Source organism: Hemicordylus capensis, chromosome 3, assembly GCF_027244095.1.
Source record: "Hemicordylus capensis ecotype Gifberg chromosome 3, rHemCap1.1.pri, whole genome shotgun sequence".
NCBI classification, from domain to species: Eukaryota; Metazoa; Chordata; class Lepidosauria; order Squamata; family Cordylidae; genus Hemicordylus; species Hemicordylus capensis.
Genome location: NC_069659.1, coordinates 258,341,680 through 258,357,424, shown reverse-complemented (window position 1 = coordinate 258,357,424; position 15,745 = coordinate 258,341,680). Strand labels below are relative to the sequence as shown.

The 15,745-nt window shown below is 38.5% G+C and overlaps 2 protein-coding genes across 12 annotated transcripts in view; one reads left to right on the top strand and one right to left on the bottom strand.

The window, feature by feature from the left end:
• Positions 1 to 15,745, top strand: part of DOCK1 (dedicator of cytokinesis 1) — a 645,511-nt gene that overhangs the window by 210,667 nt on the left and 419,099 nt on the right. The window lies entirely within an intron of this gene.
• INSYN2A (inhibitory synaptic factor 2A) overlaps positions 3,711 to 15,745 on the bottom strand; it is a 182,889-nt gene continuing 170,854 nt past the window's right edge. For all 6 annotated transcript variants that reach the window (XM_053305334.1, XM_053305336.1, XM_053305333.1 and 3 more), the window contains one exon: positions 3,711 to 7,457. In XM_053305334.1, the coding sequence (XP_053161309.1) occupies positions 7,274 to 7,457 (184 nt within the window). In that variant the 3' untranslated portion in view covers positions 3,711 to 7,273. The remainder of the gene's footprint in view (positions 7,458 to 15,745) is intronic.

Genomic DNA, 15,745 nt, shown 5'->3' with positions numbered 1-15,745 from the left:
CATGTTCTGATGCCTCCTGGCGGTGGCAGGGATTTTCAATGTCAGAAATCTGGATTTACCAAAGCACACAGTCATGGTTATAACCCACTTTCTCAGCTGCAGGGTGACAACAAATATATATAGGTAGTTATAGGCAGGTAGTGACAAGTATTCTGTATACATTTAAAGACCATTAAAACATTAATGTATTGTAAATGTCTCTTTAAATGTATACAGAATGTTTGTCACTATCTTCTTGTAACTGACTCTCCTTTCACCCTATATCTGAGGAAGTGAGCTATAACCTACAAAAGTGCATGCATCAAAATATTAATCTAAAAGTTGCTGCCTTATTAATTGGCATATCTCACCTCTCTTTCCACTTATTAGGGAATTGTTTGTTTTTCTGGGTGGAACTCTCTGAAACAGTGGTTACTGAGAAAGTTTCTAACTTTATAAAAAGTATGTAAAGATAAACATGGAATCTGCTACAGTTAAAATACATCCCCACCAGTGTTTATCATCCACAGACAATTGTTTAGTGTTCAAGGCTATGCCAAGACAATATGTGGAAACAATGGTACAAGGTATCATGACCCATTTTATTTTCAGTAAAGGATGTGTCCCAAACATATTTCAGATGGTTTTTCTTTGAACACCTTTGATCTATCCTCATGTGTAGATCTGGATCAAATGAAGTTTGAGATTGAGAAGTTGTAGCTGTATAATTGAATTTGTCTCATCTTGTTGCTGTGAGACCACCTACGGTCGTTGGGGACTGCCAAGCAAAATCTAGAGAAGGTCCAATAATCCCAGAAATATAGATATGACCTACAGTATACAAATAGGAGCTTCCAAGCAGTAGAATAATGGAGTTGGACCTTGACATACCGATCTGGATGGTTCTTTTGACCTTTCAGATGAGTACCTATTTGAACCTAATCCAACTAATCTGGTGCATCTGGAAAGGAAGCATTGAGATCCTTCTCATGTTCCAGGGACTATGTACCTTTTTTCCAGCTGGTGTTCTGATCACAATGCCTGGTTCAGTACTTACTGGAATTGTGGTCAAACCATTAGCACACCCTTGGTCCTACAGATATTAGCAAATAAAAGAGAATGCTATAAGGAACATTATTTTTCTGCGGGATCACAGAGGATCTCTGGAAAAGTGTTCCTGCCCTATTACCAAAACAGGACAGAAGTGTATTGTTCTGTAGAAAGTGTAGATTAGTTAAAATAGTATTCAGAGTTGATGCTTAGCCAATCCCCTAGATTGACAGCCTATTTGATAGGCTAGGAAGGCATCAATTCAAATCTACTATTGACCTGAAAAGGAGTATTTGACATTTCTTTAAACTCCCAGAACAAAAAAAAAATTGCCTTCTCAACCCCACTATGCTGTTATTTTCCTTACCATTGGGCCTGCAGTGACCAAATTTGTAATGGTGTTTTAAAAGCTTTTAAAAGTGTTAAAAACACAAAAGGAGGAATGAAAATGAAAATTGGCTGGAATATTCTCCAAAGCTGTATTTATTCATTGTTAACCTAACCCTTTCCTCTGTGCAAAAATGACTGCAATTTTACCATAATCATTTAGGGCTAGGGATAAGAGGGGGTTATAAAATACACAATGTTATCTCCTATTTAACATCTTTGGGGGAGTTACCCAAAATCACTATGAGCATTCATCCCGAGATGATACTAATGGCCAGAATGTAAGGGCCTGGCTCATGGGTTAACATTCACACACATTCCTATGAAGTCACTATACATATCTCCCTCCCTGGGCTGAGGGAAGGAGAGGAGATTGTGATGGATATCCTATGAACATGTTACCCATTTATCACAAGTGTTGGTGTTATGCTGGGCTAAATTTACAGCCAATGCAAAATACGATATTGGTTGCTGCTATGTCTAATAAGTAAGTTTTATCATAGTACACGGTAGGGATGTGCACGGTACACCATATCCATTCCAAGCTTGGAACGGACTGCCAGTGCCTAGGATGTTCCATCAGAAAAACTGGTCAAGCCGGTTGCTCTGACAGAACAACCCTGTTCAGAGTTAGAACCTTCAGAGTGTCCTGAGCACTATTAATGACTACAGAATGGTGCTCTTCTTGCACAACAGCCAGTTGCTTGGTGGTGTGTGCACAGAACACCATTTTGGAGTCAAAAATTGTGCTCAGAACACTCTGTCTTGGAACGGGGTCATTCCATTTCAAGCTCGGAATAAGCTCTTCAATCTCTGGTTTATTTTTAAATTGTTAAATTGTTTCTAAGTTTTCTGTATATGTTTTTAACTGGTTTTATGCTGTTGTTAACTGCCCAGAGACGAAAGATTGGGGCAGTATACAAATTCAATAAATAAATAAATAAATTTGAAGGGTGTTCTGTTCCAAGCTTGGAACAGTCAAAATGGCCTGTTCTGAGCTCGGAACATTCTGCACATCCCTAGTAAAAGGGTGTGTGTGACTAGTGGGCAACAAAGTGAAGGCCTCGGTGGGCCTTTGTGTGTATCTAGAAAAAGATCCAAAAATTTCTGGGCTAGTTGTTTTCTCTCAATTGATTATTTGGTCGCTATAGTAGCTCCTTTTACTGCTTGTCAAAAAGAAACAATCCTCCAGGGTCATTTGAGCCATTATTTGTAACCAGGCACTCTGGTCACTGAAGAAAATACTTTCTCTTGGCCTTTTTTTGTGGAAACAGAACTTCAAACAGGCTTTCATAGTCTAAATGATTTATCAGTTACTGGAAAGGGGGCTATTCTGAAGCTTGAATTTCAAGGACAAATGCACTCCATCCATGCTGGAAACTGCTGCTCTGGACATTTTCTGCCATAGAAAGAGATTGACTCATTGGACCATCAATGTCTTAAAGTACCACCTTGGAGAGTATGTTTACACTGATTACCTGTTGTGCTTTCCACAGCCCAACCTCTGGCTTATCAGGTGATTACCAAATACTAATCTGGCTCCACAGCTGTATTATTTTCATGTTTTCCACTGGGTAGGTGGAGCCATGCTAAATCTGATTTTTGAACTGGGGATTTCCTGGTTCAGCTCAGTTTCATGGTCATTACAGCAAATTAACTATACTAGTAACATACTTGTCTGGATTGCTTTTGTACATGATGAGGCTTCATATTTCCTTACTGTAGACTATTGCACTGTTACTGCAAACAGTTAAGTTATATTGCATGGCTTCTATTACTTCTGGTTTCCTTTTTTCTATGAAACTATTCATCTATTATAAAATGTGCAGTATCCCATATGTACCTAGTAGAAAAGGAGCATATTGTAATATTTTGAACTTAAGACTGCATTCAGCTAAATAAATAAGGGAGTTTATTTCAAACTGTCCACATTAAGTTAAATAGCCAGCACTCATTCTTTATTGATAATGGAAATAACGCTGAGAGATGTTGGAAGCCTACTGCTTCATTGTAGCACAGCGGAAAACTATGCCTTTATAATGCTGTTAGTCGCAATGATAATTACCAAATTTACAAATAATATCAACCCAGTGCTATTAAGCAGATGCTGTTGGACTAATGCTATCTTAACAGCTAGTTTGATTTTAAAATGCTCATGAAATATTAATTTATAAGATTTTAAAAACTTAATAAAATAATGAAATGTTGAGGGGGAAATAGAGACAGCCCAGCCAGTATTGTTTGTTGTACAAGAGTATTCTCATAAGCAAAAAAGAGAGCAAACAATTCATAAGTTAGTTTTTTAATTTTAATTTTTTTTTTCATTTTATCCTGACTATATAAAGTATCTTACAGTGGTCTATTTTTTTTAAGAAAACAAGTGATATTTACATGTATTGTTTCCCAATAATTTCAAAACAAAGATCTGTGTTGCTGCTGCTTCATGGGAATTATGCAAACTTATAAAATATTGTCCCTGTAGTATGAAAATAGCAAGTAATATAAAATTACTGCAGCATTTATTGGTTAGAAATGGAATCAAAAGCATGATATGGGTTTTAATTAAATTAGTACTTGGGATCACATGATATTGCTAATGAATTTATCAGCAAATTAAGGAATATGCCAGATTAAAGAGTGACCAACTTGCTTTTGGATGTCCTATCTGCTTTTTATAAGATCTCATTAAAGTGGAACTATAGCCATTTCACCTCATATACTGTACTTAGCTACTCATTTTAAAGAATTAAATCTTTCCTTCATAAAAATTCTAACTTGTGCCTGAGTGATCCTAAATGTAATACAATATGATACGTTTTACACACTTGCAAATAACATTTTATTACAAGTTACATAGTATGATACGATAACACAATATGTAATTTTGAGCAAGAATATGTATTTTATCATTTGAACGAGAAAATGTAAAAATTAAAATTTTCAAACTTTTTAGGAAAATACTCTGTCCATGTATAGAACACTCAATGTTGGTTTCATTTATCAGCTTCAAAATGGCCTCCCAGATTCTTTAACTTTACCCATTTCTCAGTACCTGTTTAATCATAGCTTGTGTGTTATGCCAACAGATGATAAATATTTTTGGGGATTTTTATGTGAATTGACTACTTGGGCTGTTTGTGAAACAAATCGTGTGCAGAGAGGGGCACGTTCAAACTATGTAGAGTTAACAATACTAACTTTGGCCCATATCCCAAAACAATTAAAATATGGAATGGGTTGCAAACCAGTTAATCTTTAATGTTTTCTCTAGATGTCTGCACACTTCTTTTTTCATTTTCTCTTAACAAGCCATCTCCAGACTAATAACCTCTGGTGAATTTAAGTCCTAGTTTGATTTTGTGTTGGTAGGTTTGGGTGAGAAGAATGGGAGTTTTTGCTGCTGGAGCAAAAATGGGAAAACCCACATATGCATGTGCAGTTTGTAGACTGCACACTGAGTGCTTGTGAGATTATGGCCATAAGTCCTGGTCTACTGAGCCAATTCACTGTTGAGTGAAAGACTGGGCGTATATAAGTGGGCTTCTGTTTACTGGTACAAACAGCAGCTCCTTCCATGGAAATTGCAACTTACAACACCACAAAAAGCAGTTTGTGGTGTATAGGATACTACTGTCAACAAGAGTCACACTATATACGAAGACTTCCCACTTGCTCATCTCTGGATCAGGGTCATCATCTTCAGTGATACCATGCAAAAGTGTCATAGGAACCGAGCTGTTCTTATATGTGAAGGTTGTTTTGCAGTAGCACACTAAACACCTTAGTTTACTCTAAATAAATATGCTTAAATTTGAGAATTCATCTTTTCATAAAAATAATAAATTTAATGCTCTGAGTATTTAAGATTCTAAAATATTTATGGTGGGATCATTTGTAAACAGTTTTTAACTTTACTTAAAAACATTATAAAATACATTACATTCCCCACCCCACTCAAACATAAAACAATTGCACTTCCCTTCATGGCACAGAAATGCCTTTCTCATCCTTCAGCTTTCACAAAAAATATTTTAGAATACTGTTTGCTTTATGTACAGTGATTTGTAGCCCTCTTGGAATTTTACTAGAAAGGTGACAGTTTCTCATTAAAGCATAAATAGGAAGTGGTGTTTGAAGTTGATCATTACAATCTTGTATACCCTATATTAAGCTTATTCTCTTAAGCCATTTTCTTTTTAGGAAAATGACCAAATTGACTGCTTTGGGTTTCATATTAAATTGTTAATATTTAAATAGTGAGGAGTATAGCATGTCACACATTCATATTACTTTTTAGGTGGAGATTCTGTCAATAAAATTATTTCTTCATCCTTTCTGCTGCTTTCCCATTATTAAAAATAAAATTAAAATAGCTATGTGGTGTTTTGAGATATGAAATTGTAGGCCTAGTATCTTTAATACACCCTACTGAAATTTAAAGTATAAAAGATAGAAGAATTTTCACTTAATGTGCAAGTTCCCCAAGAAAGCCATTATAGAATTGTGTGTTGTTTTTTCCTAGAGACACAAATGAATAAAGGAAAAAATACAGGGCATATTTCAACTGAAGCAAAGCACTTTCAAGTCCCACTGATCTTAGCAAGTGAGTTAAGAAAGTGTTAGAATTTATTTGCACTGAAATCAGTGGGACTTTAAGGATTCATGTCTAAAGTGTATAATTGATGGTAAATTCTGAATGGTACTATTAAAATTGTATGATTTCACAGCATTTTCATTCAAAGTCTTGATTTGTCCATAATGAACTTTAAATATGGGCATTAGGATGGCTGAATGTCATTCTCTGATGCACAGCTAAATAAAATTGCCAGGTTCTTGTGAAATTTTAAAAAGCACAACACATTATAAAATTTCTGGCACAGTGTGTCAATAGTGTATAGCGTTTTCTCAAGACTGAATTACAAAAGAGTATTAAATTGTGGCAGCTGCCAATGACCTGTCATTTAATGTTTATCCATCTCTTTGCCCCATCCCCAAAAATCATGCCAGAACATATAATTTTAGCTGTTGGGTACCAACAGATTTAAAAATGATATCTAAGAGAGCTTAGTGCCCCTAGCTTTGACCCTGTCAACTTGCAGTGATTAAAGGCATGTCCTGACTTTGGGTGGCTTTTGGACACTCGCGATTTGGAGTGCGCAGTAGATCTGGCAATGAAAATGAGACTAAATTAAAAGTGCCTGCATTTCACTGAGATGCAATCACTTGGCTTAATGCTACAGCACAAAAAGGCAAGTAGACACATAATCCCATCTTAACGATTATTCATGGTCTCAGACCATTTGAAAATATTGTGCTTTCCTCAGGATATTATGTGCTGAAAATGACACTATCTAACCCCAGCATATTTGGGAAATTAAATATAAAAATGAAGGTCTTTGGAAACAAAAGGCTTGCTCCTTTCTTTCACAAAATGTTTTAAATTTTACTATTATCCTCAGAGTAAATAAGATGGCAATCTGCTATTAGAATGTTAAAAAACAATGATTGTGGGTTAAGGTGCCTTGGGGAGAGCAGTTTTACTTTCATATTTGTTAACATAAATTTCTGTCCTGGTTTTGTTTTGTTTTGTTTTACATCCCACACTGGTGAAATTTGAATAAAAAGTTGGCAAGGTGTGATTTTTAATGCCTTGCTCCCAAAAAGTAGTTCATAGGTACAAAGGCCTTTTTGGTACACATATGGTGAGAACAGAATGCTTCTATAATATTGTCAGAGTAACACAGCTGACAGTCACCTGCTCAAACTACCAAGATTCCTTTTTCTAAAAAATTCAGAACTTTGTGTATGTGTATGTTGTTTTTTCAAAGGCCTTAAATTCCATATATTACGGGCTTAGTTAAAGAAACCAGAGTTTCCATCTTCCGTGCTTTTTTGATTCAGTTTTGGATTTTTGCTTGGGAGTTGAGGAGTAACTCTCCTGGGAATAAGGCAAAGGTGCAACCTGAGTTTCCTCAATAGGATGAAGTTTTCTCAGAACTGGCTGTAGTTTGTCTTCTTGCTGCTTAAAATCTAATTCCACACTAAAAAGTGTGGGGGAAAGAGAAAACCATAATCAGTTGCCAAGATAAAGGATTTCAGTTCAGACAACATTGAAAATGAGTGTGAAATGTTACAGAAAATCAAACGTCTGCACTCTTTTAACAGAACTCATTGACTGGATATGTTGTTATAGATAGTTTAAAATTAGTTGAAAATGTAAACCACTCCATAATTTTGTTAACTTTAGAATGCTGTAAGGCTTGTAGTAAGTCTCTGACTTCTCCCCACAATTTTCAGTTCTGAGATGCCTTTGCACTTGTCTTGTTCGTAACCTGACTATGCCTGTCCGTGGCCTGGGTTAAGGATTAGCATTTCTTGGTTGTCTTTCCTACAAGTAGGGCAAATCCATGTCTCTTTATAATCAGAGTAAATCCCATGCATTTTGTATAGTATGATCTATGTGTGGAGAGGGAGGGAGAATAGTCAAGATCTAGAAATTACAGATAAGGAGTCCATTGTGAATGGAGATATATATAATTACCTTAGGCTCTATTATCCATTTCAGGAAACCCAACTTCACATTAGTGATGGATATTGGTGGGGGGACGGTTTGCCACAAAGAAAGAAATGTAAGGCCATATGGTATATCTGGAGTATGTGCCGACATTGAGTTTGTGGAATTTGACCCAGGATAAATTAGTTTACCTCTGAGGTAGCTGTAGTCCTACACTAGAGCTGTACTGAAATTCTCTTGATTGATTCTCAGTTACCTTTTGGAAATGACTTTTGTCCTCTACCCAGAGATAAATGAAGCAGTTGAAGCAACCATTGTGCAAAGAAACGCTTGCCTAACTCTCTCAAGCTATACCAAACTTTCTAGACACTAATGAGATCACGACTGTAGCATTCTGACTGTGATGTTCAAATGATGTAATCTTGTTCTTCTGTGTGGTGAAAATAATCTTCTAAAACTTCACAAACCTACTGAAATAAAAACTTGTGTGCTTCTGCTGTGTTTTTGAGATGCACAATCTCATTGTGTATATCCAAACCTGAAGTTCAGCCAATTATAAACTAGTGAAATTGCTACAGAACACCACATTACAAAACATCACGTTACAAAACAAAACTTCCAAACATAAAAATTGCAAGGGAGAAACATATTCAAATCTATTACTCATTTGAAGATTTAAAATTGCCACATAAAAGTAAAGTTAAGCTCATAAAATATGCATCCTAAATTGTAAGCAGTATGTAGAGTAGAAAAGCCTGCTGGCTACCCTGCAGTTAAGGAAAAAAGATTCAGAAGAAATTATAGCTCAGAGATCAACATACATTAGTAAAATACATTTCAGATTTAATTTATAAAAACAAAGAGGAATGATTTCAAACTGCAGCAAAGGGGCAATTAGTAATGGTAATGCACAGCAATCTGGGCAAGAAGATAATCTTAAAAACAACAAATGGTTTTGGAATGATGTTTCTTGGGTAACATGAAGTAGGTTAGTTTTCCAGCAGTTTCGTCAGCTGTGTATGGATCCAAGAAAGCAAAAATAAAGGTGAAAAGTCAAAGCAATGGTAAATATGGATGTAGCTCAAGGCTAATGGTAAATTTCTATATCTCCCCACTTCTTGCAGGAAATATTGCACATGATGACAAATGCATATAAATCTTACTCAGTTATATGTTCCTATCAATCTACTCCCACATGAAACATTAAGGTTTTTTGTTGTTGTTTCTGGTAGAACTGTAATATCCACATGAAAAAAAATTTTTTTCACTCCATTGTGAAATCCATGTAAAAACTAAATGTGGACACTCGACCTAAGAGTTATGTGTGGCAGGCAGCCCAAATGACCATAGAGCCAGGCATAAGGAGCACCTGGCAGTGGGAAAATCTCCCAATGCACTGTACTCACTGTATGGAGCACTGTAGGATGCAGGAGGACCCAGACTGCGTTTCCCCTGCACTCTTGCTGCTCCTGGAGCACTTGTGCATTGGTTGTCTTGGCGTGAAATGCTGGGAAACCCAGGAGCGGCACTGGTCGTGTGGGGGAAGGTTCCTGACTTCCCCCAGCCCATTCTAGGCTAGGTAGGTTTGGTCAAGTGAACAACCTTGTTGCCTACTCACATTCTGGTTTCAGTGGAAAATTTGGGATGTGGTCCTTGGGCATCTGTTGGATGTAAAGTTTGTTGCCTCCTGCCCACTACCTGGTTGAATTTCATGTCCCTATTCCATGCGATTTCAGGTGTGCTCATGTTCCTGCTTTATGATCACAAAGAAGAGATACATATGCAGGGAAGAACCATATACCCAGATGGAAGTTGCAATTCTGATTTTCCCACAGCAAAGGGACAGAATGAAATCACAGTAGTTTCAATAGGGGTGACTAATACAATGAAACCTGGAATGAAAGCTCAAGCTGCACGCACACATCCCTTGCATTTAGCAAAGGCAACTGCCCAGTTCCTAGATGTCTACATTTCCCATTTATACCATAAGTTGGTCTAATATTGATTAGAAACATAAAAAGCTTGTCCTATCCTTACTGTTCAGCAGCTCATGCTACTGACAACTTATACTATGTCAATACACTAGACCAGTGGCTCCCAACCCTGAGGGCCTCCAGATGTTGCTGAACTACAACACCCATCATCCTTACTCACAATAAATTGTAGCTGGGGCTGATGGGAGTGGTAGACCCCTAACATTTCGAGGCCCCAAGGCTGGGAACCACTGTACTAGATCTATCTATATTTTGCAATTTCCTACAAAGAGACCTGCACTTTTCTTTGTGACAAAGAAGCCCTTTAGCCTTTTGAAGTGTGTCTAACTCCCTACTGACATTAGGCATTCTCTATGAGGGGATGTCATCAGTTCTGACACTTGAATCTCATTTTAAGCTATTAAAGGTTGACCTTTTCCAACTTGTTAATCATAGAATTTGCACTTTGTAAAAATATGGTGAGCATTCATTCAGCATTCAGAAATAGAAATCTTAGTACTAATTTAACAAAAGCAAAAGACACCAAATGCAACAGGTCTGAGATCAAATGCAATCAGCATGTATGACATTAATCACTGTGCTCTGTTCTGTATTAACTGTGCCCAATCCTTAAGAGCAGAAGAAAAATGATGATGAATTCCACTTTGACATTACTTGGGCAAACATCCATTTGGGATCATACATATATGGTTCTAGGACTCAGTGGTCATATTCTGAAATAATATTCAACATTCTAACTCACTTTCTCTGCATTCCAAGAGGTTTCTAAAAATTGTATTTTGCTGGGCATGATTCCACATAACCAGTGGAGGGGCGAGATCCACACAACTGGGAGGGGTGAGGGAGAAGGGTCCACATGTCTACCCCACATGGGTTGAAAACCCGGATTACCTGGTGGACGAACTCCAGGATCGGGACCAATCCCAGCACTCCACATGACCAGCTCTTCCCAGGTAGGGCTGGTCGTGTGAACAACCTTTGGTCTTTAAAAAATAGCCTTCATCAGCGTATTCCAATGTATGTTCCTGACATTGCCTTCCCTAATCCCCTCACAAATGCCATCAGTGCCCCCACTTGCCAGATCTCCCCACACCCCAACTTAAACATCTGCCTCAGCACATCCCAACTTAAATACCTACCTAAGCCTATTTCTCACATGCCATTGCTTCCCCTCAAAATTCCTCACATGTCAAAATTCCTCTTCCTTCCCAAATCCTGCCTACTTCCTTCTTTACTATATTCAGTTCAAATGCACTATACTCCACTCTGCTCTACTCCACAATCCTTGCCACCCATACTGTCATTTAAAGATGACAGTATGACTGTGAAAAATATTTATATATCAGTTTTCAACAAAAGTTCCCAAAGTGGTTTACATAGATATAAATAAGCAGGGGAAGCTGTTGCATTATTAGGTATTCTTGTGTCTCCTCCTGTGCATTACTAAGACATCACTTTATAGCCCCAATGGTTCAACATTGTTATGGAGGTATGATGCTAGTACCATGTCTGATCAACAACAACAAATATTTATATACCGCTTTTCAACAAAAGTTTCCAAACCAGTTCACATAGTGAAATAATAAGTAAACAAATAAATAATGGATCCCTGTCCTCAAACGGCTCACAATCTAAACCGAAACATAAGATAGACACCAGCAACAGTCACTGGAGGTACTGCTGGGGGTGGATACGGCCAGTTACTCTCCCCCTGCTAAATAAAGAGAATTACATTTAAAAGGTGCCTCTTTGCCCAGTGAGCAGGGGTGGATAAAACCTTGGATGTTATGTTTTACAGCTACAGGACAGCCATGTCACTGTTGATATTATGGAAACTTTCTTGCCCTGTTTTGGAGATATGTGGGAGAGAGTGATTGAAGAAGGAATATTTGGCAGAACAGACTTGCATAACCAACGTGTTACAATTCCATGTTCACAAATACAGATAAAATAGTGTTGCCTGAAATAGTAAATGCATTCTTCACGCAACAAACAAATAATTAGTTTGTCAAAGCTTTATAATTTAACAGTGATCAAACATGACTCCCTGACAGAGCTGAGGAAACAGGAAGCAAAAGGTTAAGGCAAGTGAGAAGCCATATTACAGCAGTGGGGAAACTATGGTTTCCCAATATGTCTGAACCAGCCCATAATAACAATAGTTAACATACCAAACCTATGCATTTTAACAGCGGAATCAAACATCAATCTTCCAATGTCTCAGCTGCACATCATTATGTGATTTGAACAAACTTGACCATTGCCACCTCTCAGATATTCTTTGTGGTTCAACCGCTGAAGTAGGCCACTGTTACAATAATACCTTGGTGGCAGAAGTTTAACTGGGCAGATTTGTCCTTCTGAGGTATCAGTGGCCAAATATCAATAAACAGAAAGCTTATATCAAACAGGGATGCAAATTACTTTTTGCCATTTTTCTAAGTATTCTCTGACAACCAGGAACTCTGTCTTCAGACATCACTCACACTTGATCCTCACTTACTCTGTTCCCTCCAGGTCATCCCCCCGCCCCTCCAGTTTCTTTCCTACTTCAAGAAAATGCCTTTGAACACAGATGATACCTCTCTTTACGATCTGCCTTTGGGAAACTTAAAATGCACACAGATTTCTGTTACAATACTCTGTCTTTCTGCAAATCAGGATGTGAATTTGGATTCTTTCTACAAAATGAGAGTAGTGAAAAGATCACACTTTTCTGAATGTTTTACTTCTGGATTGTTTTTAAAGTTCCTTTAAAAGGGCTGATTGAGACATAATGGGGGCCCATGGCTTCCCAATACATGAGTTTAAACCACAGATCTGTGGTGTGTGTGAACCCAGGAACTGTGGTTTAACTGGTTAATAAGCCAGGATATAAAATAAACATCAAACTCTGGTTTCACATCATGGTTTGTTAACTGAGATTAAACCACAATTACAGGTTTTGCACTAGTAACAAAATGTAGTTTAAACAAGCCAGGATCTGGCCATGCAAGAAGAGGAGGGAATGTATGAGTCTACTGCTCTTCAGAATATATAGCTGGAAACCATGATTTCCTGCTATATCTGAACCAACCCTTTAAGACTTTCTTTTCAGCTAGTCCCTTCCAACTTTCCTTTTGCAGATTCCACGTTCCCCATCTTGTCTGAGGAAGTTCACACCAGCCAGCCTTTCAGAAAAAAGTGAGGCAGCAACAGAGCTATCTGCCATTATGTTAAGATGGTGGTATCAATCAACCATACCGTATTTTACGGACTATAAGACGCTACAGAATATAAGACGCACCTTAATTTTAATCCAGTTTTTCAGAGTTTTAACATATTAAACTGTTAAAACATATAAGACGCTCCTGAATTTTGGCGGATATTTTTCAAGGAAAAAAGTGAGTCCTATAGTCCATAAAATACGGTATTTATTACGGTCAAAGACCAGCACAGGATATAGTACAGATACAATGAAATAAAACTCATTAAAATTATTATAAACCAGATAGATACACCTAAAATGCTGTGAATCCATTGTTATAATTAGCCTATAAAATTATAATTATGATTATGATTACAACTTTAAAAACTGTGGGGTAATTAATAAAATAAGAACAGCAGGTTAAACCTAGGAGCTGTAGGGAGATTATTAATAAGGAGCTGTAGGGAGAATAGAGATAAAACAGGGGTAAGTATACAACTATCTTTAAAAGTAGGGCATCTAAAAATATAAAATATTTTAATATGTTTAATATAACATATAAAAGCTAACGTGAAGTAGAGGAGCAAATTAAAATTATGCAATCAAGTAAAATGATCAGTAGTTAAAAATCTGCTGCAAGGGATATTGACTAGTGTTCAGGACCGACGGATCTTGCACAGCATTGTACGTGAAAGTCGATTGTCATCCAAGAGCAGCATCTTGGTGTAGACTTGACTAGAGCGACCAGGGTATTTGAGAAGCAGGGGAGAAATGAGCTTGTCAAGGCTGTCTTTATAAAAGGAACATGAAAGGAGCACATGCTCTATGGTTTCCACCTCCCCAGAGTCACAAGGACAAAGCCTTTCTATGAGTGGGATCTTCTTGCATTTGCCTTCCAGAATGGTGGATGGAAGGGCATGACACCGGGCAAGGGTGAACACTCTTCTATGGTTTGATATTTCCAATTGTGCCAGATATGCAGAGGGGGAGACAATAAATCTATGACTATCCGGGACCAGAAAGCCTGGTGCCTCACTTAAATCTGCCTGGCATTCCGTGTCCAAAATCCTCTGTTTGATGGCCGTTTTCGCTTTGTCCCAGCCCATAACAAGCAGAAGGGACGGGGAGAAGCCCAGACGTGCCACGTTGTTGTAGACTGCCCGTTTCCAAGAGGATTGAAAATTGTCCTGCAGAGTTAGCGGGGCCAGGCCCCATGGACAAAAGGCTAGTTCGAGCCAATGGTTGAAAACTGTCATTCAAACCTTAGCCTCCACTTTTATTATGCCAGTTCCAGCCGTAGAGTGGCATTGGAGACACAGCAAGGCACTTGTAAGGTCCCTCTCAAGAATTTAGATTGATCACGTTCCAGTATAGCAAGATTGGATGGAGATCTTGGGTGGGCGCCATATAATAATTGTGCCAGCGACTTGGCTTCATATAGTTTGAGCGCTGCAGGTACTCAATGGCTGCCTCTAGAATGAAGGAACCTCAACATGGCAATGGAGCTCCTCTGTGCCACTAGGGCAATGTGATCACAATGGGCCCTTCTTGAGCCAGAGGCATGAAGGACCACCCCCAGGTATGTAAAGCAGGTGACCTGCTCAATTCTGTGTCCATCAATATTCCAGTGGTAGGTCTTCAGCCTTCCATGACTTTGGTTTTTTGGTATTTTATTTCAAGTTGTTCTCTCTTGCAGTGCTGTGATAATGTTGCCATCACCCTTCTGAGGCCTACCAGGGTCTTCAAAAGGATAGCAGCATCGTCTGCATAGAATAAAATGGAGATGGCTCTTCCAGCCAACTTGGGAGAGTGGAAGTCAGGGTTGTTGAGACAGCTCACCGTGGCATTAATATAAAGTTGAACAATAGCAGAGCCAGGATACATCCTTGTTTAACTCCCTTCTGGGTTGATATAGGGTTTGTAAGATGTCCTTGAAAGCTACATCTCCCCTTGAGTGATGGGTCTGTGTGAAGGGCATAGATCAGATAAAACAGGGATTGATCAATTGAGGAGGATTCAAGCTTTCCCCATAGCTTAACTCAGGAGATAGAGTAAAATGTGGCCTTAAGGTCTATAAAGGCAGCATAGAGGGAGATAGATTTGTTAGAAGAGTACCTTTCAGTGAGATATTGGAGCACCAGGCACTAATCAGTTGCAGATGTGCCTTCCACGCCTTCTGCTTGTTCATCTGCCAGCATCTCTTCTTGCTCTAGCCAGTCCTTGAGTTTCCCATGTATGTGCCTGGCATACAGCTTGCTGATGGTGTTGAGCAGGCTAATGGGCCTATAATTGGCAGGTTCATCCCTTTGTCCCTTTTTGAATATGGGGACAATGATCGCCAGTCCCTGGGGATGCAGCCCTGGCAGTCAATACGGGGTAAATAACGATGCCAGGACTGCATCCCACCACTCCAGATTACTTTTTATAAGATCTATAGAGATAAGATCTTCTCCTGGGGGCTTTCCTGGTTTAAACTGTGAGACAAGGGACTCAACTTCCGCTGCAGTGACTGGTGGCCAGCTAGGCAAGTCTTTTATGTTCTCTGGAGGGGGACCTAAGTTTGGTGTTACGTCCTCGTATAGGCTCTGGAAGTGCAACTCCCAGGTTGCTGGAGGGATGTGGGAATCTATTGGG